Genomic DNA, 24,745 nt, shown 5'->3' on the forward strand with positions numbered 1-24,745 from the left:
CAGAACCTCCATGACTCTCCAATCAGGTGCCACGACATCTTTAAAGCCTTACCTGACCAACATGGAGCCATCAGAGTGGTTCTGACCAACGGCGTCGCTGGTGTTGGAAAAACCTTCTCAGTGCAGAAGTTCACTCTGGACTGGGCCGAGGGCTTGGAGAACCAAGATGTCCGTGTGGTGGTTCTGCTGTCGTTCAGGGAGCTGAACCTGATCAGAGGTGAGCAGCACAGTCTTCTCACGCTGCTCCATGTTTTCCATCCAACCCTCCAGAAGCTCCCAGCAGAGCAGCTGGCTGCCCACAAACTTCTCTTCATCTTTGACGGCCTGGATGAAAGCAGACTTTCTCTGGACTTCAACCACAGTCGGCTTGTTTCTGACGTCACACAGAAGTCATCAGTCGACGTTCTGCTGACAAACCTCATCAAGGGGAACCTGCTTCCCTCGGCTCTGGTCTGGATCACCTCCAGACCTGCAGCGGCCAATCAGATCCCTCCTTCATGTGTTGCCAGGGTAACAGAGGTACGAGGCTTCACCGACGCCCAGAAGGAGGAGTACTTCAGGAGGAGGTTCAGTGATGAAGAGCTGTCCAGCAGAATCATCTCCCACATCAAGACCTCCAGGAGCCTCCACATCATGTGTGGAATCCCAGTCTTCTGCTGGATCACTGCTACGGTTCTGGAGAACATGTTGACCACAGAGCAGAGAGGAGAGCTGCCCAAGACCATGACTGACATGTACTCTCACTTCCTGCTGGTCCAGACCAGGAGGAAGAAGAACAAGTACCATGGAGGACATGGGAGGAGTCCACAGGAGCTGATGGAGGCTGACAGGGAAGTTCTCCTGAAGCTGGGGAGGCTGGCGTTAGAACATCTGAAGAAAGGAAACATCATGTTCTACCAAGAAGACCTGGAGCAGTGTGGTCTGGATGTCACAGAGGCCTCGGTGTACTCAGGAGTTTGTACAGAGATCTTCAAGAGAGAGAGTGTGATGTTCCAGAAAGCAGTCTACTGCTTTGTTCATCTGAGCATTCAGGAGTTTCTGGCTGCAGTCTACATGTTCCACTGCTTCACCAGCAGGAACACAGAGGTGGTGAAGAAGTTCCTGGGGGGATATAATTATTACTCATCTCTGGAGGACTTCCTGAAGAGAATCATGGAGAAATCCCTCCAAAGTAAAAATGGCCACCTGGACCTGTTTGCTCGCTTCCTTCATGGCCTCTCTGTGGAGTCCAACCAGAGACTCTTAGGAGGCCTGCTGGGTCAGACAGAGAACAGTCCAGAAACCATCCAGAGAGTCATCAACAACCTGAAGAAGATGAACACTGATGATAATCTCTCCAGACAGAAGCATCAACATCTTCCACTGTCTGATGGAGATGAAGGACCTCTCAGTTTATCAGGAGATCCAACAGTTCCTGAAATCAGAGAACAGATCAGAGAAGAAGCTCTCAGAGATCCAGTGTTCAGCTCTGGCCTACATGCTGCAGATGTCAGAGGAGGTTCTGGATGAGTTGGACCTGGAGAAGTACAACACATCAGAAGCAGGACGACTGAGACTGATTCCAGCTGTGAGGAACTGCAGAAAGGCTCGGTGAGTCCAGATGTCTTCATTGAGTGATGCTGATTCAGCACTATTGTCATCCTGTTTATTCTTCATTATTCAAGTTGCTTCTGGACGTTTTTGGGTCTTTAACTACAAACATTTTATTTCTCTGTCCTCTGCAGGACGTTCATTATTTCCTTGCTTCCTTCCTCTCTAATCCATTCATCCTCACCTTATCTCTACTCATCTGTTCTCCTCACATCTCTTCATCCTCCCAGTTTAATGTTCTTCATCTCTTCATTATTGCATTCTTCCCTCTTCCTCCTTCCACAGCTTCCAAAAAACAAAATGAAGCATAGAACTGTTTTGCCATTACACGCTGTTTTAAGTTATTTCATGTTTAATTAATAAATCTCGCTCTGTTAGGTATTGTCTGGTGAATATCAGCCCAAATAGCTGATATCAGGACAATAGTTGAAAGGAATGATTTCAGCATTGGAGTTCTTTTAACAGCAAACTCTGCACACACATAGAATAAAGGAGTGACAACTTCTCTTCAAGTTCAAGAATTTAGTAACAGAAATAAAATGAACATCCAGAGAACATCACCATATAATGCTGTTTATCTGAATTAACACTATATTTCAATCAACAAATCCTCTCTACTGGGCTAGTGAAGCTTAACTAAAACTACTAAGCAAATTAAGATAAAAGAAGCTAAGGAACTATGTATACAAAAGAAACAAAAGGACAAATAAAATGGTTGATCACCATCATCAGAATGATTCAGTGAATCCTGGTTCACTGCAGTTGTTATAGAACCAAAGTTCATCTTAAAGAATGTGGAATGAGATCAAATTAGCTTAACTAATGTAGAAGAACATTTAACGTTTCAACCCTTTCACAATGCAAATCCTGAGTTAAACAGCATTATTTGATAAAATACAATTTTAAAGAATGATTTGCTCAGTAAAATACAGATCTTTAGGACACTTGATTTACTTAATGCAATCCTTCCTCCTGACCACTAGAGGGCGCTATAGCTATTGGCTGCTTGATGGGTTAACCCTAAAGTTATACATAACACCGTATAATCTACAATGGTGTCCTATATTAAAGTGGTAATATTGCTCATAGTACTATGGAACGATGGTGGAGCAAAACAAAAACAAACATTATGTTTAAAATTAATCGTAGTTACGTTGACTCGTGGTAGCACTAATGTTACCTGGGAACCTAACGGTTATTGCTAGCAGACCTTTGCCACTAATTTGAAAATACTTATAAGCTCTATTTGGGCATGATGAGCAGACTGGACAACACAAACATAAATATCCCATCGGTGTATAAAATCCTTCTGGAAATAAAGTTTGTTAGGTTAAAACATACTCAAACCACATCAACAAACTTGGTTTCAGGAATGCTAGAGGAACCTATAGTGTTAGCTCCAGGTGTTTTTAAAACACGGTGAAAACTTTAAGTGAACCATTCTGAACTTTTCCTTTTAATGTCTCTACCAAACCTCTACCGTTGTCTCTGGTTGTGGCAATGGGGCTTCCGGTTATAGTGAATTACTCCAAGGTAAATCTGGTTATCTGGGCAGCGAGCGGGCGCCTAGCTCAAAAGAAATTCCTCATGAGGAGATGGCTCCCACTCCTTCATGCAGGTCTCAGGCATGAAGAGATGTGGATCTCTGTGCAGCAGAGATGTGGCTCTCTCCCTGATCAGCTTTTCTCCTGCACAGCTTAGAAAGATCAGTAACAGCGATGGTCGTTCCATGGATTTATCATCATCATCTGATAGCGATTTGGAATATTTAGAAGACTTTCTTGATAGCAACCTGACTTTTGACGAAATTCAGCCATACCAGTTTGAGCCAAGGAGACCAAAAAGGGACGACGTGAGTTTAATCTGTCTGCTGCGGCAGCCGTCTCCTTTTTTTGTGTTATTCTTCTCAGTTTGTTCTTCTTGTCGATGAAATATCTCAGTGTCCCTTTTTTCTATAATCGCTTGTTAATTTCATGAGTTGCGGGTTACAGTTTTTTGGGCTTGTTTCTGAAAGTGAAGTCACTTGTTTGGGCTCTAAACTAAGTGACACTGCCGCACTACAGACACAGCTGAAATATCCCTCCGCCTCATAACTGAAAAGTGAAAAAACTTTTACCCGATGTACTGCAACATCCAACTGGCATGCACGTGGGCATTGTTGCTTTAACAATAGCTCTCACAAATTTCAATGGTGAAGTCCTCTCGAAATCCGAAATAATTGTTGTTGATGGCAGCTGTGTAGAATGGTTCCTATTGAATTAGCTTGTAGAGCGCAGTGCCTCTCCGCTGAGGAACGTCTCAGGATGTGATTGCCGACAATAATGGCCGCCTCCAGACTCTGTGATCGCAAAGACAGTTGATGTTTTTTATTTTTTTACACTGATTAACGCTAAATTCATTAAATCACCAAGAACATATTCGTTTTAGGTATAGATAATGAACCACTGATTTTTCCTTGTTGATCGGACTTTCCCTTTAATAGAAACTGATCTGAAGACCTCAAAGGCCCATATGAACAACACATGCATGTATCTTTATGTTGACAGGAAGCACAACAAGATGGAAGCAATTGGTGGCTTACAATTTCAGTCATTAATTGGGCAAATTAAAAGCCAATCATCCAAGACATGGATGATTGGATGTTCAACAAAATGTTGAGCATCACATGAGGCCTTCAGTCTGGTCCAGAAAACTGAGAAGCTTTTCCAAACAAGGTCCGGTGCATCCTTCTGCGAGCTCCCAAATGCCACAGATATTCTAATGAAAGAAGCAAGTATGCAAGAAAACATGCTCCCTTCATGTCAGGATCTGCAAAGAAAAACAACCATCTTTATAAAAATGCTAAAATAATATAAAACCAATTAATTTACTGTTCTGCAGTAAATACCAACTTTGTTTAAACATCATGATCGAGCTCTCATTTTAGAGGACAGAAAATGGCACATTGTTACGTTGGTGATCCTGTGTAACATCAGGAGTTCATTGAAGTCAACTTCATGTGTTTAACTGAAAATTATGAAATCATTACTCATCTTCCCTCTCAGTTTTCTGTACTGTTAAAAACCCCATTTATGCTGCTGTCTCTGATGTCTGTAAAATAATCTATAAATCAAACTAAATAAACCATTTTAATTTGACAGAACAAAAGCTAAACATGTTTTTTAGTTGAGAAGTTTTAGTAACTGGAATTAAAATCATTTATTGATTGTGCACAAAGCGACAAATAGAAACTTTCCCCCTGAAGAATCATTTTGTCCTCTGCCTCTCTGTCTACACACATTCAGTCTCACTGGGATTGATTTTAGGTTCTGACATTTTAAAAATAACAAAATCAAAAACTTTTATATTTCAAACTGTGCCAAATATTTAAAAAAGGTGAATTAGAATGACCGGTGTAGCCCAGATAAATAAAGAGATGCAGTGAAAAGTCTATGAAGTAAGTTACTAATAAATAGCTAAGCTCATAAATGCAAGAAATAGTATTAAACAGGCAAATTAATTTATTCTTGCTTCATTATAAGTGTTCATCTTTAAAATGTGTTCATAATGTGTTTAAACTAGTGCTGTCAGTTAAACGCGTTATTAACGGCGTTAATGTAAACCCATTTTAACGCCGACAATTTTTTTGTCGCCGTTAATCGCGCGTCAAAACACACACACCGTTCCTTAATGTTTTTCCCCCACCGCGCTCTCCGGACTGTGTTTCTTTTATCCTCGGCGCTTTCCGTAGTTTCAAGAGTGCTAGAAAACTGTAGCAAAACACACCCGCACTGCGATCACTGTTGCCAACGTTTCTTTTACCCGCAGACACATGCGACTTTGGGCTTCTTTTTTCTAAAAGCGCTTCCAAATTTAATGAGTCACGGGTTGCGGTTTTGTTGGGCAGGTTTCTGAAAGTGAAGTCGCTTATTTGGGCTCTAAAATAAGTGACGAAATAGGGGTTATTATGAGACCTGCCTGCACTGCCCACACTTTGTATCCAGCTGAAATATTCCTCCGCCATAGGAGCCGACGGTAGTAAAGGCAGAGAGAGCAACTCTGCACGTATTTTCTGCAGTTTACGGTGCAATAACCGGTGATAACTGCTGAAAGTAGATTACTTGGTGCAGATCACCATTTTAAGCAGAGATTGATTCTGAAGATGAGCTTTTACACGTTGATAACATTGCAGAAACCCAACCCATAAACCGTACTTTAATGTTTATTAATTTGTTTTCTCTGTATTTGACAAACCAAGGATGAATTTTATTTGCATGTAGACATTTATTTATTTATTTATTCGAACATGATACAAATATAAAAATAAAATAGTGCACAGTAACAAGAAGTGCATAAGAAAGAAGAGAAAATACAGATTTTTGTTTCAGTTAACATATCATGCTCAAAACGGGGTAGGAAGAAGTGAGAACTTATAAACTCCTACCCCTAAACACTTGAGACTTAGAGTCCTACTGTCATTAAAAAAAAAATCAAAATCAAAGTGGCAGTTTGAAGTAACAGTTACTAATATTTACCTATACATTTTCCCATTTTATGCTGGTTTATCTTTCTAAACCCTTACACCAAGTTATTATCTTCAATACACACCTTATTGCTTTCTGTCCCCATGTGTGTATCTATTGAAAATTACCTCTTTGTACCTTCTTTTAAATTGTGTTAAACTATTGCTTTGTTTTAAATCTTCATGTAACTTATTCCATAACTTTACACCTTTAATTGAAATACAGAAGCTTTTCCTTGTTGTTCTAAAATTGCGGATCTTGAAGATTGAGTGACCCCTTAAGTTATACCCCCCTTCTCTTTCAGAAAACGTGCTCTGTATGTGCTCAGGTAACAACTTCTTTGATACCTTGAACATAAATTGAGCCATTTTAAATTCTACAAGGTCGTCAAATTTGAGAATTCTGGATATTATGAAGAGCGGGTTTGTATGCTCATAATAACCGACATTATGGATGATTCTAATGGCTCGTTTCTGTAGGACGGTTACCGGATGTAAAGAGCTCTTGTAATTAACTCCCCACACTTCACAGCAATATGATAAATATGGTAAAATCAGAGAGTTATATAGAGTATGAAGTGATTTAGCATTCAATACATGTCTAGCTCTGGCCAATATGGATATACTTCTACTGAGTTTACTCTGTAAATGTTGAATATGAGGTTTCCAACTGATTTTGTCATCTATTATTAAACCGAGGAACTTATTAGCAAAAACCCTTTCTAGAGTTACGTCCTCTATTTGAACTTGAATTTCAATATTTTTATAACAGTTCCCAAAGACCATGAATTTCGTCTTGTCCAAATTTAGGGATAATTTGTTATGGTCAAACCATATCTTCAACTTACTAATCTCTGAAGTGACTGTTGAGAGAAGATGCTCTAAATTATCTCCTGAGGCTAGAATATTTGTGTCATCAGCGAATAAGATAAATTTTAATGCATTGGTCACTTTACTGATATCATTTATATAAAGATTAAATAAAATTGGTCCCAATACTGATCCTTGTGGTACTCCACAGACAGTCTCCTGCCAATCAGATTCCACATCTCCCAATTTCACAAATTGTTTCCGGCTCTTTAAATAACTCCTCATCCAGTCAGAAACTACTCCCCTAATTCCATAGCGTTCTAATTTTTTAAGTAGGATTTCATGATTTATTGTATCAAAAGCTTTCTTTAAATCTATAAATATCCCTACTGCCAGTTTCTTACTATCTATTGCGTTGGTTATTTCTTCTATTAAGTCAGTTACGGCCAGCGATGTTGACCGGTTTGCTCTGAATCCATATTGACTGCTGATAAGTAGCGAATGTTTTTCTATGAATTGTTCCAGTCTTTTCTTAAAGAGTTTTTCCAGGATTTTAGAAAATTGTGGGAGAAGAGAAACAGGCCTGTAGTTAGTGAAGAGGTGTTTGTTGCCAGTTTTATACATTGGTTTGACCTTCGCTATTTTCATTTTGTTGGGAAATGATCCTGTTTGAAATGATAAATTGCAAATATAAGTTAGTGGTTTAGAGATTCCTTTAATTACTATTTTAATAGTTTTCATGTCCAGATCATCACAGTCAGTGGAAGTCTTATTTGTACAGTTATTCACAATGTTTATGATTTCTTCTTCTAGTACAGGGTTGAGATATAAGGAGCTGGGATTATTCTCAATTAGATATTGCTGAGTTGCAGTTTTTGTAGTCGGTATTTTTTCTGCTAATTGAGGTCCTATATTAACAAAAAATCTATTAAATTTATTGACGACACTTTTCAAATCAGTTATATTCTGTTCATTATCTATAAAATAGTCTGGATATTTGTTATTGTTAACTTTTCTAATGACTCTATTTAAAATATTCCATGTTTCCTTAATGTTGTTTTTATTCCTATCCAGTAATTTATAATAATAGTCCTTTTTACATGTTTTTATAATATTAGTTAACTTATTTTTATATTTCTTATATTTGTTTTCTGATTCAGACGTTCTATGTTTTAGAAATTCTCTATAAAGTTTGTTTTTCTTTTTACATGCCTTTTGTATTCCTTTTGTGATCCACTGTTCATTTTTTTGATTGCTTTTCCTGTTATATTGTTTGATTGGGCAGTGCTTGTTATATAATATTTTAAATATTTTTAAAAATTCATCATATGCTGAATTCACATCATTCATTTTATATATTAATCTCCAATCATAGGCCAACAACTCGGCTTCTAGAGCTCTTAGTGTCTCTTCAGACGTAACCCGTTTGTAATGAGTCTCTATTTTTTGATTGTCTGTTTTGCACTTACAGTCGTAGACTATGAACACTGGTAAGTGATCGGTTATGTCATTCATTAATATTCCACTAGTTAAATTATTTTCCAGCACATTTGTAAAAATATTATCAATTAAGGTAGCGCAGTGCGATGTAATGCGACTGGGCCTGGTGATTTTAGGATACAAGCTTAAACTGAACATGGTGTTAATAAATTCTTCAGTCATTCTATGTCTATTTGGATTGAGAAGGTCAATATTGAAATCCCCACAGAAAAATATTATTTTTTGATTAATTGTTATAAATTTTTCTTCTATCCAGTTGTTGAATACTTCAATGTTTGATCCAGGGGCTCTATAAATGCAACTCACTAAGACATTTTTCCTTTTTTCCATGAGTATTTCTATAGTCACACATTCAAACATGTTGTCCATCACAGTTGACATTGTTTCAATCAACTTATAATTAATCTTCTTATCAACATATAAAGCTACTCCTCCTCCATTTTTGTTTTCTCTGTTCTTACAAACCATTTCATAACCATTGATTTCAAAGTCTATGCCCTTATCACTATTGAGCCAAGTTTCTGATAAGGCAATAACATTGAATGTCTGTGAAAGTTGTTGGAGGTATTGTTTGATGCTGTCAAAATTTGCATAGAGGCTTCTGCTATTAAAGTGAATTATTGACAGCTTTTGTTCCATTTTAATGCTGTTATTGAACTGATCATCACTGTAATAGTGACAACTATCATTGCTGACATTATAGAAGTTGTTATCAGGATCAATGTCAATTTCAATATCTTGCTGATGATAGTTTCTGTGTTGGAATACGGGTAGCTCTATATCCTCATAGGCCGTGATATGTTGCATGTTTCTCATTCAGAAGTGAACGTCAGCTATGTCTGGCTGTCTGTCATACATTGTTGGATAATTTAGGGGTACTAGTACGTGGATGGGTGATCAACTTATCATAACGTAGGTAAGCAATGTCCCCTCTTTGACGTGCTGCTTTTAAGTCCGGCATTAGTTCCGCCCTCCTTTTCCTTACTGCATCCGTGAAGTCTTCGTTAATAAAAATCTTAGATCCCTTAAGTGCCTTGGTGCTCTGCAGAATAGTTGATCTGTCCTTGTATCGTAAAAATTTGACAACAATGGGCCTGGGTCTGTCTCCTCTATGTTTACCGGTGCGGTGAGCTCTCTCAATGTCAACCTTATGTTGAAAGTTTAGCTTTTCATTTAAAATAGTTTTCACTTTCTCCTCAGTCTCAGCCCAAGTCTCATTTGGTGATTCAGGAATTCCATCAAAAACCAAATTATTTCTCCTTGATTGCCCCTCAAGGTACTCCATTTTATCCGTGATAGTCATCATACCCTCACATACTTTAAATATGTCTGACTGCACCGTGTCATTTCGGTCCTTGTGCTTAGCACTTTCTACTTTAATGTCGTCAATGTCATTAAAGCATTAAAGCAAGAAAATAGCTGTTATGAAGCAGAAAATCCGTCGACTTGAAGTAAATTTTGATGTAAATGAATCACGTTGCCAAACGAAGGACCTGGAGTTACTAACAGTTCCTAAAGAGTCTCATTCAGGGTATTAAACTCCTGCCCAGTTGCAAGCAAAGTGTAAGACTGGAATGACCTGGAAATTTAAAACCTTTTTCCAGGCTTAAACTATGAATATGGATATAAACAGCAAGCAAAAATATTCAAAGAAATTATTGTTGTTGGTGTGAAAGCTCAGAATAAGATGTGTGTGTGTGTGTGTGTGTGTGTGTGTGTGTGTGTGTGTGTGTGTGTGTGTGTGTGAGAGAGAGAGAGAGAGAGAGAGAGAGAGAGAGAGAAGAAATGAACAAAACTTATGACTTTATTGAAATGTACAATTTTATTAATTTATATGTTTATGCATAATACCATGTCTATCTTTGTTTAAGAGGCCAAAAAAATATATCGGCATGAAAACAGGTATTTATTTACACATTTGTTTACACACTGTGTAAACATCAGGGCGTCATGATTAGTCATTTAGTCATTATAGTCCAGAGTTTAACATTTGGCACCAGGATGTTTTCATTCCGATTCTGAAAAGTGTTTGAAAAATAACAAAAAATCCCAAAAACATCTCAAGTCTCCGCTAGGTGCGGAGCCCATCCCCCCACGTCCTGCCCTCCTCCACTTCGTTGGTGGGCGCCTTGGCCCTCTGGCGCATTGGTTGGCTTCGGGTTTGGGGCGGGTTCCCGGGCGTGCGCCGGCCCTCTCCCGGCGGCCTCTTCGCGGGGCCTGGCCCCCCGGGGGGCGGCCGGGGCCCCCCGTAGCGGGGGCCCCGTGACGGGGATAATTGGATAATTGGATAATTTTCACCTAAACTAGTGCACTCTCACAAACTCCCACAGGTGCTGGGTCCCAGGTATTAAGTGTTCACTTATATACAGTAATCTTATAATTTATTTATTTATTTATGTTCTTTCACTTTCTTTTTTCAAGTATCACATTACACATGTCAGCTTACATAATAATATATATGATTTAGCAATGGCATCTAGGTGTAATTCGATTGTATCTGTTGCTTTATGTCTGTTGGTTGTGCTGTTCTTTTTTGCATCTCTCTTTCCAGGTGACGGAGCAGACGGAGAAGGTTTTATCATTCTCTCCCTTTTATCTCTTATTTCTTTCACCTCTACCCTTTTTTTTTCTTTTCTTTCACTTTTTGTTCTTCCGTTACTCTCCCATTGTCATGTCCATATAATTTGAAATTCTCTTTGCAGGAATCATAATAAAGCTATTTACAAGCATAAATCAAGTGGAGCACTATGGCGAAAGCTGTTCGCTCCACTTGTAAAAGCAAAATCTGTCGAGCTCTATCTGGCATTGAGACATCAATTCCTATTGCCACATTGCTAGACAGGACACTGGGGAAAAAAAATAAAAAATAAAAAAATAAAAATATTTTTTGTACAAGCATGTATTTATTAGTGTCATTTATTGCAAAATTGCATAATAAAATGCCCAAACAGGCTATTACACTTTCAGAAATAAAAGGATAAAATATGCGATTAATTTGCGATTAATCTCGAGTTAACTAATGACATTATGCGATTAATGTGATGAATTTAGGAGGACCCAAGAAATACCCGAAAACAAGTGTGTACAAAATTTTAACAGTCTTTATTTTGACGCTGGCGGCGCGGTCCCCTGGCTCGGCTCGCACTCTGCGACTGGCCGCTCCTGAAGGCAGAGTCGCAGGTTAGTGACCTAACCTGACAACAGCCAGCTGCATGTATCGCTCCGCCTAGCTCCACTCACATACATCTGGGACATGGCTCATTGAAAATGATTTCCCCAACCAAATTTTTGGTCTGGCCAATCAGGACGCAGGGCGGGTGTTTCCTGGATGTGACGTAGCGGAGAAGCGACCGAGAGATTCAAACAACAATGGCGGCTCGCATCGAGGAAGCAAGCGTTAACATTGATGCTGCTATTTCTTCTGTGTTGTCCGATCTACCTAATATTGTTTCGTTAAAAGAACATCAGAGAACGCCTCTGAAGGCTTTTGTTGGTGGAAACCATGTTTTCGCCCTTCTCCCGACCGGATTTGGCAAGAGCTTGATCTACCAAATGGCTCCTCTGGTAGTTAAGGAAATGGGACTACTGCAGCACCCCATCGTTATCATCGTGTCCCCGCTAAATGCTCTCATAGAGGATCAGATCAGAGAGGCTGGAAAACTGGGTGTTACAGGTATGCAGCTCGGAGGAATAAACGAAAACGACATCCTCGACGGACGTTGCCAACTGGTATTTGGAAGTCCCGAGTCGTGGCTCAATGAGAAATGGAGGAGCATGCTTGCTTCAGAGGTGTACCAGAAGAACTTAGTGGGGATCGTAGTCGATGAGGTTCACGTCACGTATAAATGGTAAGTTAAAAAAAACCTACTGTTGTCACTGAACAACCTATTATATGTGTGATGTATCTATGTCTCTAAGCTACTTGGAGTCTTAATTTCCCCTATAGATAAATAAAGCTTATATCTATCTATCTGTCTGTCTATCTATCAGGGGCGAAGCTGGCAAAGGGAGTCCAGCCTTCAGAGAGAGCTTTGCCCGGCTGGGAGAACTCAGATCAATTGTTAAAGAAGGTGAGTTAATCCTGTAGGCCTACACTGCAAAAAGAGAACTATAAATAATAAAAAGAAATATTAAAATTAGTGTATTTGTCCTTGATTTAATCAGGTAAATAAGATGATTTGTCAATGGAATAAAATTTTGGCACTTATAGGAACAATTCATCTCAATCATCTTATTTCAAGTGCAGGATGTCTAATTATCTTATTTTAAGGGTACAAAATACTCATTCCATTGGCAGATAATCTTATTTACCTGCTCAAGTCAAGGATAAATAATCTAACTTTAAGAACATTTTAATTATTTTTAGATCCGTTTTTGCAGTGTAAATCTGTAAACATATTGTTATGAGGGGCCAAGCAGTGTGGCTGCCTAGGTTGTCGTTGTCCCCCCTTTTCATATTATGCATGTGTTGTCTTTCAGGCACACCTGTCATGGCTTTGACAGCATCTGCTGATATTGTCAACAGAGGCCGGGTGACCAAGCTGCTGAACATGGAGAAGGCAACTCAAGTGACGGTTAGCCCAAACAGAAGCAACATCAGGCTTGGGCTGAAGCATGTTCCTAGTTATGACCTGGACTGCATGGATTGGGTGGTGACGGAGGTCAGAGAGAAGAGACTGTTGATGTCGCCTATCATTATTTACTGCAGATCACTCAAGGCAGTTGGAAGAGTGTTCTGCCGTCTCAAAGCTAAACTTGGAGAAGATGCATGGGTGAACAGAGATCCAGAGCATAAGGCTGAAAACATGCTGATAGGAATGTTCCACAGCAAGACACTGCCACAGTACAAACAGAGAGTGCTGGCATCCTTTACGGGTGAGGGTAGCTGCAGGGTTGTTGTTGCTACAACTGCGCTGGGGATGGGCCTCAATTTTCCTAATATCTCACATGTTGTCATGTACGGGGCACCAGAGGATGTGGAAGACATAGTGCAACAGGTTGGGCGGGCTGGGAGAAATTCCTTACCTTCACATGCAGTTTTGTATGATATACAAGCATCACCAAGGGTTGATAAAACAGTGAAAGCATTGATTCATGCAGGGACACAGGGCTGTTTTAGAAAAGCCCTCTTTAGTCACTTTGAAGAGCACACCACAAGCTTGGAGCCGGGTCATCTTTGTTGCACCTACTGCCACTCGATGTGTTCATGTTCATCAGGTGTTTGTGTAGAGCCTACTCCAAAACATGAATCTGTAGAACCAAATGTGAGTACTACTCCACTTAGATCTAGAGAGGTGACTGAGGAAGACAAGACTGTGATCCGGGCCTGCTTACAGCAGTACAGGCGCACTTTAGTCCCAGACATGCCACTCATCACGAACAAGACTCTCTGTACTGGGTTTGGCACCGAACTTATCGAAGCAGCAGTCGAGCACAGTCCCTATATCTTTGACTTGGCTTATATTACAAACCACCTTCCAGTATTTACAGTACGGCATGCAAGCGAAATTCTCCTAGTGATCAGTGAGGTTTTCGGGGATTTCGAATACACAGAGCCTACTTTACCTGAAGAGAGCTTCACAGAGCCTGACATTGATTTCACAGGTTATTTTGATGAGCAAGATGAGGACTTTGAAATTGAAACACAACACAGTAGCGGTTCAGAGTCAAACTAGCACCCCTCAGCAGCAGGCTAGTAGATGCTATTGTACTAATGTCCTTGAATGACTGTCACTGCAAACAATGTAAATAATTTTGTATTCAAGTAACAGTAAAAAATGCAAATAAAAGATATTTTGCTGAAAACCTGCTTTATTTTTTCAACTTAAAATGCTATGTTTGAAATAATGATGCTAGACATAATGTTGACAGAATTTACTGTTTAAATATTTCCATATTACAAATTTTAAAATTATAAATAAACGTATTACAAAATGAAATATATACAGAAACAAAAACTTTTTACAGTATTTACAATTATTTGGTGTCATTCAAAACCTTTTTTTAAACAGGGTGATCTTGCCACTCCTTTAATTTGGACTTCACCCATCCCCTCAGATTAGTGCTTTTGAGATTGGCCAAAAGATCTCTGCTAAATTGGGGGAATGCTGAGAACTCTCTGCCTGGGTGATCCTGGAACAGCTCAGCCTCTCTAAAAACTTCCACCAGAGCTAAAATGTCCTCAGTCTGACTAGCAGCATGATGTATACCAGAGGACTTTAAGACCTGTAGTTCTCTGTCTGTGGTCTCCATCAAAGTTTTCAGGACCCCAATTGACTTGCTGACCCTGTCTGCTATTTGTTCTGTAAGGTTTGGACCACTGCGTTTTAAAAAGGACTTAAGGAAATTGTTAAGGTGTTCTAGATGTAGATCTAGTGAAATGTTCCTTCCCATTCCTCCCTTCCCATTCCAAAACCTATTCCACACCAGACTGTGTGCTAAGCAAGGGGAAAGTGTGTGATTGACCTGCAAGGTTAGAAGTAGTGTGCTGTACGCATACTGTGTATGCCCGTAGGCCTTGTAGAACATCAACGCTACAGTATACAATCGCATTAGCCTGTCTCCGTCTCCCTCCTTAACTGCATCCTGCAGGTCAGCCAAGAAGAATCCAAAACCCAGTCTAGCCTCTGTGTGTTGCTTTTTGTGGTCTAACACTGAACTTTGACTGTCTGTATATGGAACTGCCTTGGGAGATACTGTCAACCCATGCTCTCTTTTCTCATGGTTTTCCCTAGCCTTTATGTACTTATATACACGTTTGCAACCTGTGGCGCGGCAAGAGAGCTTCTCTCCCTGTTTGGGCAGGTCACTGGCTGTATCTGTTACACCGCTGACAATGTCAGAAATGTCCTCAAATATGACAAATTTGTCTACAATTTGGGACACTACACCATGCAGCCAGGTCCTTTTGTCCTCTAGTGGACCAGTTAAGATGTGGTCTGGGATGAATCCGTCTGGGACATCTGTTGAGGAATTAAAAAGACAGATAATGTGAGATGCATGTATGGTTAGCTGTGATGTTACATGTAGAAAATAATACAAAACAATACAGTTGGACTGTTTTAAATGTTTTAACCCCAGTGGCCTTGTTGATACGGCGATGGGGTGACTGCAAAGTTACTTTTTTATCCTGCAAAGTTACTTTATTCTGAAATCCACTGCAATTCAATGAAATTCTCAAGCTGTATACAAACGACATTTTGTTCTGTACGCACTCTGTGCATACAAAATGACAAAGTTTGTCTAAGTCTGATAGTGTCTGCCCTGAGATTGGTAGTTTGTTTGAAGTGTTATACCTGACACATTCTGTAGTCCAAAGTGCTCCATTGCCGCAGCCAAGAAGAGAGCTGTAGTGTCCTTCTGCACAAACTCCTTGTATGCATTGAAAGCAGCACGTGGACCTTGCTTTGCATTGCTGCATCTGTAAGAAGACGACTTGTTATTGATTATGGTGATAGTATCTAATGGAGCAGAGTAAGTCGTGATGTTGAAGTTCCAAACTGTTAATTCATAGTGGTTGGACTACATTCCAAACCTGACTCTCATCAGATGACTGCACGCACGCACACACACCCTCCTGAGATACATAACAGACATACAGACAGAACTGAAAGAGACACACACACACACTCCTGAGCTACATAACAGACATACAGACATAATTGAATGAGTGATAAAAGTACCGAGCCGTAATTCATGGTGGCTGGACAACAGTACAGAGCAGAAAAAGTCGTGATGAAGTACCGAGCCGTAATTCATGGTGGCTGGGGTTCATCGTGTAAAGGGAAAAACCTGAAAACAGTGAACAATGCAATTTTATTCAGAATGCAAATATTATAACAAACATGTAGATATTAAACTGACAACAGCTAAGAATGCCAAAGACAATGCACAAAAGTAGCATTTTTATCTTAACTCATGATAGGTAAGCATACCTCAACTTATTCATATTGGCGAGGAGTGTCCCATGATCCCTTGCCGAACCCGCTTTGTAAAAGACCCGATGATAGATCTAAAATGAAAATCATTTTTGTAGTAGTCAACAAAGCCATTTGGCGAGGAAGGAGAAACAAAAAAGGACATGATCTAAAAAAACTCATGCAGTTACAGTATGTAACAGAAGTATGTACAACGCCAACGTTTTTGGACTTAATTGAATCAGATATACTTTAATAATGTGTCTTTTTATGGGGCAATCCTGAATAAATTATGCTTCAATAAAATGTACATTTGGAACTGTAAATGTGCTGTCCCCTCAAAATAATTGAACAACAGCCATTGATCGCTAAACCACTGGCAACATAAGCACACATGGTGAGAGAATTGTCGAAGTTGTGCTTAAAGTGAATAAACAAAGCGGTGTGGTGACGTGTAGGGGCGGATGCTGATATTATGTGCCTGATGTTTTTTTAGGGTACAGGTATCCTTTAAGTATTTACAGTCCTGTTCTGATAAGGTCACTCACCTCAAAAAGGTTTCGAATTGCGTGCCAATCTTCAAACTTAAAGACAAGGCCGTCCAGCCTGTCGTCCACATTTTCTCCTTCGGCAAAGGCCAACTGAATGCCGCGGCTATTTCCCTCCGTTAGTCTGTCACCACCGACTAAAATGCTCTGCGGTCCATCTGGGCCCTTTGGAACATACCTATATGACACATCAAGTAGATATCAAAGCTTTATTAATTCAATATCCTTCCCAAGCTGAATATGTAACTCTGTTTTGGCTACACCAGCCTACTTACTCATTCTGGAGATGCTGTAGAACATCAGCCAACTCTGTAGACTTGTTCTCATCTTTGAACAGAAGTCCAAGGGGGTGCTATGACGAAGGAACACATGAATTGAAATAGCATTAAAGTTTGGAGTGATAGCATATACCAATTAACTACCAGGTTATATGTTTCTGTAAGTCAAAAAGTCTACAGAATGCCAAAACTCAAAATGAAGTGTAGGTCATTTAATACTTACGTGGGTCGAAGGCTCTGACATTTCTGCAGAATACTGGTGAGGGATGTGATAAACCACGATTGATGATAGCGGCTTGAAGGCGTTTAGGTATTTGGTCAGGATTCGGCTTCCCAGGACAACATAATCACGACGCGTTTGGGCTTGGGAGTCAAAACTAGGGAGGGATTTCCCAATGTTGTAATCTGTGAGTGGTTGAGTCGGCTTTTGTCTGCTGAGATGGTTTGAAGGGACTCTGTCTTCCACAGCTATGTGGTGGATCCAGTGAACTGATTGGTTTGCCCGGTTGATAGACTGGTGGTGTGTGTGGCTGAAGAAGTCCAGATTGTCAAATATAATTGAATATGTAGATGGGGGAGTTGGCTCTGTTGGTGCTTCTTCAGGCAATATTGCTACGCCCAGATCTGCCATTTCAGTGTCTGTTACTGTACTGAAGGCTAACACAGCTGTAACATTGTCAGACCCCGGATGCTGCTCCATCTGTAAAGGAGTAGTCGTGACACCAATAGCCTGCTGTGTGACAGTGGTGTTCTCTTGAGTAGGTTCATGTGTAAGAAACAAACAATAAAGAAAAAAAACATAAATCATCAAGCCTTAACAGAAATGGAACATAGATTGTAAGTGACCTTTGGTACTTACAAAGGCACTGTAAATGACAGCGATTTATATTTTTACAATTATTATACATCATTAGAAAGCTCTCAAGCAGCTGAATGGATAAACAAATTGTACAACGTTAAATACTGGCCTTTCTTGCCTGACGAGACAAACAGCTTCATGCTAAGCATGGCTTCATCCAGGTCTCCCACAGAGTCATCGAGTGTGCTTGTTTGGGTAGCTCCTTTAGCACCTTTGTTTTCCCTTCCTGGAACAGATCCACCATTGGCTGTGCTGGTGTCTTCATCTTCCTTGATGAATATTTCATTGGCTACTTTCAGAAGCTGAAAATCCTCTCCGCATGTACTTGCCAGTTCCTTTTGCTTTCTAACAGCACTGGTGTAATACGTTGTTATGCCTAATTTACTGAGTCTTTTAAAGGCTGCCTTCTTCACCCCAGCATACTGTAGGACACTATTGACATAGTATGAGAAGGCTGACAAGTGGGGTTCCCTGCCTTTTAAAGCTATGGCTGCTGCAGCACAAGCGGGATTAGCAGACTGTTTGGTGATGCGTAAAAATATTGAAAACAAAAATGGTGACAAACGCTGGAGATCTGCTTGCAAATTTTGAAATAAAAATGCCTTCAAATCTGCTGCTGATGACTTGGACAGCATAGAATCTGTAAAGGGATTGCAGATATTCTTGCACTCATCCTCTAAGATTTGCAGGATGTTGTCACGGAGTGGTCCAAAGAGTTCTTTGTGTCTGATAAGATGATTGGCAGCCACGCTCCAGTTCTTTTTTGTGATGGCTTCCACTATGCCTGCTGTGTCATCTTCACATACAATCCTGACACCCTTTGGCCTTGAGGGATAATAGATAACCACCTGAGACAGACACAAAACAAAATCTTCTTTAGTTAGTAAGTATTGTTTACATGCATAATAATGTTTGTTGTATACTGTGCCATACTTTACTGCCATTCATTTTTGTTTTGTTTGGATGATGGGACACTAGCAGCTACTTTTCCTGAAGTACAATTTGACCATACATAGCACTAGTCCCATAGGCTACTTCGATTGCTAGCTACATGGGACTAACCACTGAGCTATATTATACCCTGGAGTGCTAATAGCCCGCTGTTAGAACAAGTCGCTGTGAAGCCACCAGCCGCCATATTGGTACTCCCTATTTTCCCCCAGTAACTAGTGAATATGTGCACTGCAGCATCGAATAACAAGGATTTTCTCATGTTCAGGGGGGCTTAAAACTTTTAAAATGTCACATACTTTTATGTTATGTTCTAAAACTATCAAGTACTGAGAAAGTCCTGTGCTGAAATATTTTACATGTTATTCATATCATAATATATATATATATATATATATATATATATATATATATATATATATATATATATATATATATATATATATATATATATATATATATATATATATATATATATATTAGGGCTGGGCAAGTTAACGCGTTAATTTCGCGTTAACTCATTAGACTATTAACGGCGATATTTTCTTTAACGCGCATTAACGCATGTTGCACACATGCTTTTATTTTGTGAAGGTCTGTTGCTGCGGTGTAGGGGTTTGAATCAGAACAGTAGGTGGCGATAATGCGCCAATAACCTCGCTGTCAGCCAAACCTCGGATGCAAAGAAGAAGAAAGGTGCTGGCCGGAAAAAAACAAAGCCGACATGCGGAAGGCGGTGTTTCCCGTTAGGCGAGGCGGTGAGTTGACGGCCGGAACAAGTTTTGTGCGGAGCGGAGCGGAGCGGGGGGGTCTGCTTAGACGCCGTTGGTGAAGTCGCTTCTCGTTTCAAAGTATCCATGTATTTTTGCCTGTTTTTCCCTGCCATTCACTATATGCACAACAACAAAAAACCGCGTATCAACGTCAAATAAACGCAAGCAACGCAAGCATATCGAGTTAGCAAGCATTTCAGTTTAAAGTTCTTCCAGCATGGAATATGACAGAAACAAGTTAGTTGTAACCACTGCCAAGTTAAACTTTGGTATTAAACATAAAATGGTAATGCTGCTCCCTGCTGTTACCTCAGAAATTGCCTGTTTTTGGTAGATTTTTTCCCCATAAATAATTCCCTGTCAGTGGCAATAAGCTTTAATTTATTATTATTGCTATTTTTTGTTTTACATGTTTAAGTTGAGCTTTAAACTAAATATGTGTTACTGATAAGTGCTACAAATGTTACAACACTTTTGTTCATATGGCAGCAGAACATTAAAATAAAAGTGGTCTTTACACTACTTTTGAATTCATTCTTGGAGTTTGTAAATACAATGCGATTAATCGCGATTAATCGCGATTAATCAGGGCGATTAATCGCGATTAAATATTTTAATCGTTGCCCAGCCCTAATATATATATATATATATATACAGGACTGTCACAGAAAATGTGAATATTGTGATAAAGTTCTTTATTTTCTGTCATAATCAGCGATATTAAAACAATAAAAGGCTTGCGATATTTCAGTTGATTTGTAATGAATCCAGAATGTATGACATTTCATGTTTTTTAATTGCATTACAGAAAATAAAAAACTTTATCACAATATTCGAATTTTCTGAGACAGTCCTGTATATACAAACATAGATATATATTTCATATGAATAACGTTTAAAATATTTCAGCACCTAATTTCCTAGTAGTTGATAATGTTAGTACATGACTGTAAAATTACCTGTGAAACGTTTTCACACAGCCAGAAAACTGCTTGTTGTTGCAACCAAATCCTATGAGATTATGTGAGATTAGGGAGAAGCAAGATAACGGCCAGTGACTTCAGTTTTTTGGCAAAATCAGCACTCCAGTGTATTATATAGCTCAGTGGGACTAACGTTAACACAACCCATCCCCCAAACTGTAGTCGACAAACTGCATCACAATAAACTACAAACGTGGGAACTGTTCCATGTTGTGCTTGCATTACAGTGGTTTACATCATTAGCTATTGCCTGTCTTATGTTTCACGATTTGTACTTACCTCAGTGACACTTTGTCGAGCTCTGGTCTCAGTTGTTGGCCTCGACAATTTAGTAGCTGGGGGAGCAGTGGGGGTTCGGGGTTGAGGACGCCATTTCGACGGTGTCGGTTCCCTGTCCCGTTTATGTGCGACAGGCGTCTTTGCACTCACTGATGTTTGTGATGCAGTTGATTGTTCAGAAAGCGGTTCCTCTTCTGCTTTTTGCCATCTTCTAAGATTTTCCAGACTATCTTCGAGTCTGCCGATCAAGCGAAAGCACCGGTTGCATATACGACATGATCTTACTTGAACTTGTAACAATGTTAAACCGAGTTCTGTAAGTCGTTCGTCTATACTTTTTTGGTTGGCTTCTTTTTTTAAAATAAGTCTGCTGTGCACAATGTTGCCTTTTATCCACACATTTTCATGGCACAAACGACATTGATCATTTACCGACATTGCGCTGATTCCACTGTTGCTATATCCAAGATGTCGGCTGTTCTGTGTTGTTTTTTTCCTGCGTCGCTCTCACAGCGTCATGGGTTAGCTTCGGTGTGAGTGGTTGAAATAGCACGTCGATAAAGATGACAGACAAGTGGCTTATCCAATCATATGCAAGAAGTTCTGATAAGGCCCAGCCTTCTGTAAAGGCAATTCCTATGGCCGTGTCCCAGATGTATGTGAGTGGAGCTAGGCGGAGCGATACATGCAGCTGGCTGTTGTCAGGTTATTAGTGACCAGCAGATATTGACAGGTTGGTGAGAGAGAAGTAGGGTCACTAACCTGGACGTGCTGAGGGCAGAACTCTGACTCCTTATGTCGAAGGCATCCGAGAGGGGGTTATCCAGGGCTCTTAGTCCAGGTCCGGTCCGGGTCTTTGTCAGGGGGAAATCCGTTTAACTCAGGCAGCGGTTTCCAAGGGAGAATCCAACAGAGCGTCCAGGTCCAGGTCCAGGTCACAATCCAGAAAGCACAGACAGACAGGGGGCAGGCGAACTCGTATTTACTCACGGACAGGCTGGGGTCAGAAACACGGCGAGGCAGTCCAGTTCTCTGAGGCTGACAGGCAGGACCCAGGCAGGCAGACAAATCCAAAAGGGGCAGACAGGTTTCCAAAAACAGAGGTAAAACAGGTCGAGAGGCAGACAGGCAGACAGGAATTCAAAAAAGGCTGGAAGCGCTCACCGTATGGCTAGAGACGTTCTGGCACTGGAGGCTGCGAGGAGCAGAGCTTTTAAGCAGCCAGGGCGGAGACAGACACAGGTGTGCTGATTGCAATCAGCAGCTCCAGTGCCAGAAACGTTACAATTAATCGCGATTAAAATTTTTAATCGTTTGACAGCACTAGTTTAAACATCTATTTGAATAGTTGTAGTTAATTTTGATAATGGTTCATATGAGAAGTGTAATTTCCTACACAGAGGCAGTCATTTAATGTATCGCGAGTTTGGCTGAGAGCACAGCACGAGAAGCCACAGAGATCCGGTTCGGCGTCCATAAGACAATATCCCCATGTTAAACTGGCTTGTTTTTTGGACTATAAACGGTAATTTGTGCCGCGGTTTGTCCCCACGATAATCCACAGTGAGTAAGTGTGCTTAAGTCCGAGGTAGAAGACAGAGAAGTTTCTACTCAAAGCTTTTTGGACTGTGTTTTGCCGCTAGCTTACCATAGTAACTAGCCGATGCTAAATAGCTAGCTAATGGACTCTAGGCTGCCGTTTGCTAACTCAGCTGGACCTAGTAGCTTGTAGAGTATCTTTACCCAACTGGACAACGAGGAATAGACCCTTTTTACATGACGTCACTCAACTTCCGTTTTGAAGCGGAGCAGGGTATCTTTACTTCCGGCTACATGCTTTTACATAGAAAATTCGGGAGGTGAAGACATGTTTCACTGATAATCAGCGCGATTTCATAAGGTAAGACTGAGACCACAATGTGTCGCATTGACTATCTTTATTTTCCTTAGTATTTGTAGCGATCATTGCTGTTATATAGATGCTTTGATCGGGACAGTAACATGAAGATCAAAGCTAACATGCAGCAGCTTGTTAGCTTACTTTACCTGTCAGTAATCTGATGTAGATGTTATAAAATGATTACTGTAGCTTTGCTATTATAGAAATAAATCCTGTTCACTGAGTGAAAAAAGAGACATTTATCTGCTACATTGTTCCCCTTACTTGATTATGGTGACATGTTATATATAATTGCAGTCACTGAATTAAAAAGATCTTATTCCATTTGAATCTTTTTGTTCATTCCTAAAAAAATGCCGTGGGTCTATTGGACAGTACTTCTGTTTCTGAATTTTCTGTGTATTATAATGAATTTTCTTCATAATATTATTTGCACTTATATTAATGCACTTTTTTTTGTTGTGCAAAATACTGTATATTTTAAGTAGAAGCCTGAAATTGTTTTATTATACTGTATTAGTAATGACATGTGCTGCTGACCTCTTAGTCAGATCAACCTTTGAAAAAGAGATCTTAATCTCAATGGGAGTTTATCTGGTTAAATAAAGGTTTTAAAAAGTATTATAATTAATCTATTTTTTCTCCCCTTGTGTCCATCTCTCAGCAGCATATTATCCACCAAGCATGGCTCAATCACAGAGAAACTGCTACTGCAGTGTCCCACAGTGTTCGAACAACAAAAAAAACTTTCCATATCTCAGTTTTCACGACTTCCCGGCTGATGCTGAGACTGGAGCCATTGGGTGACTGCAATAAGAGACGAGGGGCCAAATTTTAAAATCCTTTGCGGCAGCACTTTCGCCTGCAGTCAGCACTTCTCTTCCGAGGAGACCTGTTTCTGCAAGTGGTCTTTAACAAATTAAACTCCATCTTTCTTTCTTAAAGATAATTGAGTTATAAGTTTATTTAGCTTTTCCCTAGAGCTGTCAAAATCAATTTGTTAATGAAAGGAAATTAATCTGAGAAATTAATTTCTCCACATACAAATGGTTTTTAAAAATACTCACCTGTACACTGTGATCGCATACTGTCTCTTTCTCCTGCATTGTTTACATTTCAATTGTTTACAGTTAAATCACTGCTGCACTTTATCCTGTAATTTACTGTAATTCTCAAGCTGTATGCAAACAGAATTTTGTTCTGTACGCACTCTGTGCATACAAAATGACAAATAAAGTTGTCTAAGTCTAATTTGTCTATGGATGAACCCAGAACCACACACGGGACTTAAAATGAAAGTCTTTATTGAAGGTTTGATGGGATGGAGGGTGATGTAACCAGCGAGGTAGAACTGCACGGGAACAGGGTGATGGTGTTGGCAGGAGCTGACGGCCCGGAGAGAGACTTCTTGGAACCAGGAACAGGCAGCAGGGTTCACAGCTCGGCAGAGAATTGACAGTTCAGGGGAGAACCCACCAGAGCTCAGCAGCAGGTTCTTCTGTAAGGCAGAGGGGAACCGGAGCAAGACAGCAGGATAAACAGGACAGGTAAAAGGTAAAATGGACAGAGCTGCTATGAAGTATCTATGTAATAAATAACTAAAATATATGAAGTGTGATGTCTGAAGTTTTTTAAAATCCATGTTTTTTTGGTCAGTTCCTGAAAAATAACAGTATAGGACACAAGGGGTTTGCCCCGACAGCAGCATAATCCATAAATACTATAATGAACTGATTATTAATGTGCATGCAATGTGCATTCAACATTATTGACAGCGTCTTTCTCAGTCTTTGATGTCCTAAACTATCACAGTTTTAACAGGAATGGGCAGAATTATTTTATTAATTGAGGCTCCAA

At 39.9% G+C, this 24,745-nt stretch overlaps 3 protein-coding genes across 4 annotated transcripts in view; 2 read left to right on the forward strand and 1 right to left on the reverse strand.

Moving 5' to 3' along the window:
• Positions 1 to 24,745, forward strand: part of LOC105923771 — a gene marked incomplete at its 3' end in the record, with an annotated part of 780,934 nt that overhangs the window by 388,128 nt on the left and 368,061 nt on the right. The gene's annotated exons all lie outside the window — the stretch shown is intronic.
• Positions 1 to 24,745, forward strand: part of LOC118561491 (NACHT, LRR and PYD domains-containing protein 12-like) — a 117,395-nt gene that overhangs the window by 76,602 nt on the left and 16,048 nt on the right. The gene's annotated exons all lie outside the window — the stretch shown is intronic.
• LOC118561502 lies at positions 14,213 to 16,381 on the reverse strand. Of its 2 annotated transcripts, XM_036133638.1 has the most exons (4): positions 16,336 to 16,381; positions 16,084 to 16,192; positions 15,697 to 15,821; positions 14,213 to 15,363 (listed from the first exon to the last, which is right to left on the reverse strand). In XM_036133638.1, exons 3-4 carry the CDS (start codon positions 15,725 to 15,727, stop codon positions 14,405 to 14,407), a joined length of 990 nt encoding a protein of 329 aa, XP_035989531.1. In that variant the 5' UTR covers positions 15,728 to 15,821; positions 16,084 to 16,192; positions 16,336 to 16,381; the 3' UTR covers positions 14,213 to 14,404. The 2 variants fall into 2 exon arrangements, with proteins under 2 accessions (XP_035989531.1, XP_035989532.1); XM_036133639.1 differs by lacking the exon at positions 16,336 to 16,381 and having other exon boundaries at positions 16,145 to 16,155.

The sequence above is a fragment of the Fundulus heteroclitus genome, unplaced genomic scaffold, assembly GCF_011125445.2.
Source record: "Fundulus heteroclitus isolate FHET01 unplaced genomic scaffold, MU-UCD_Fhet_4.1 scaffold_65, whole genome shotgun sequence".
NCBI lineage: Eukaryota > Metazoa > Chordata > Actinopteri > Cyprinodontiformes > Fundulidae > Fundulus > Fundulus heteroclitus.

Excerpts from the sequence above, each read along its gene's own strand:
- LOC118561502 (XM_036133638.1), bottom strand. The coding sequence starts at position 15,727 with ATGGAGCACTTTGGACTACAGAATGTGTCAG. Across the intron at positions 15,364-15,696 it reads TGGACTACAGAATGTGTCAG|ATGTCCCAGACGGATTCATC; the intron begins GTATAACACTTC and ends ATTCCTCAACAG.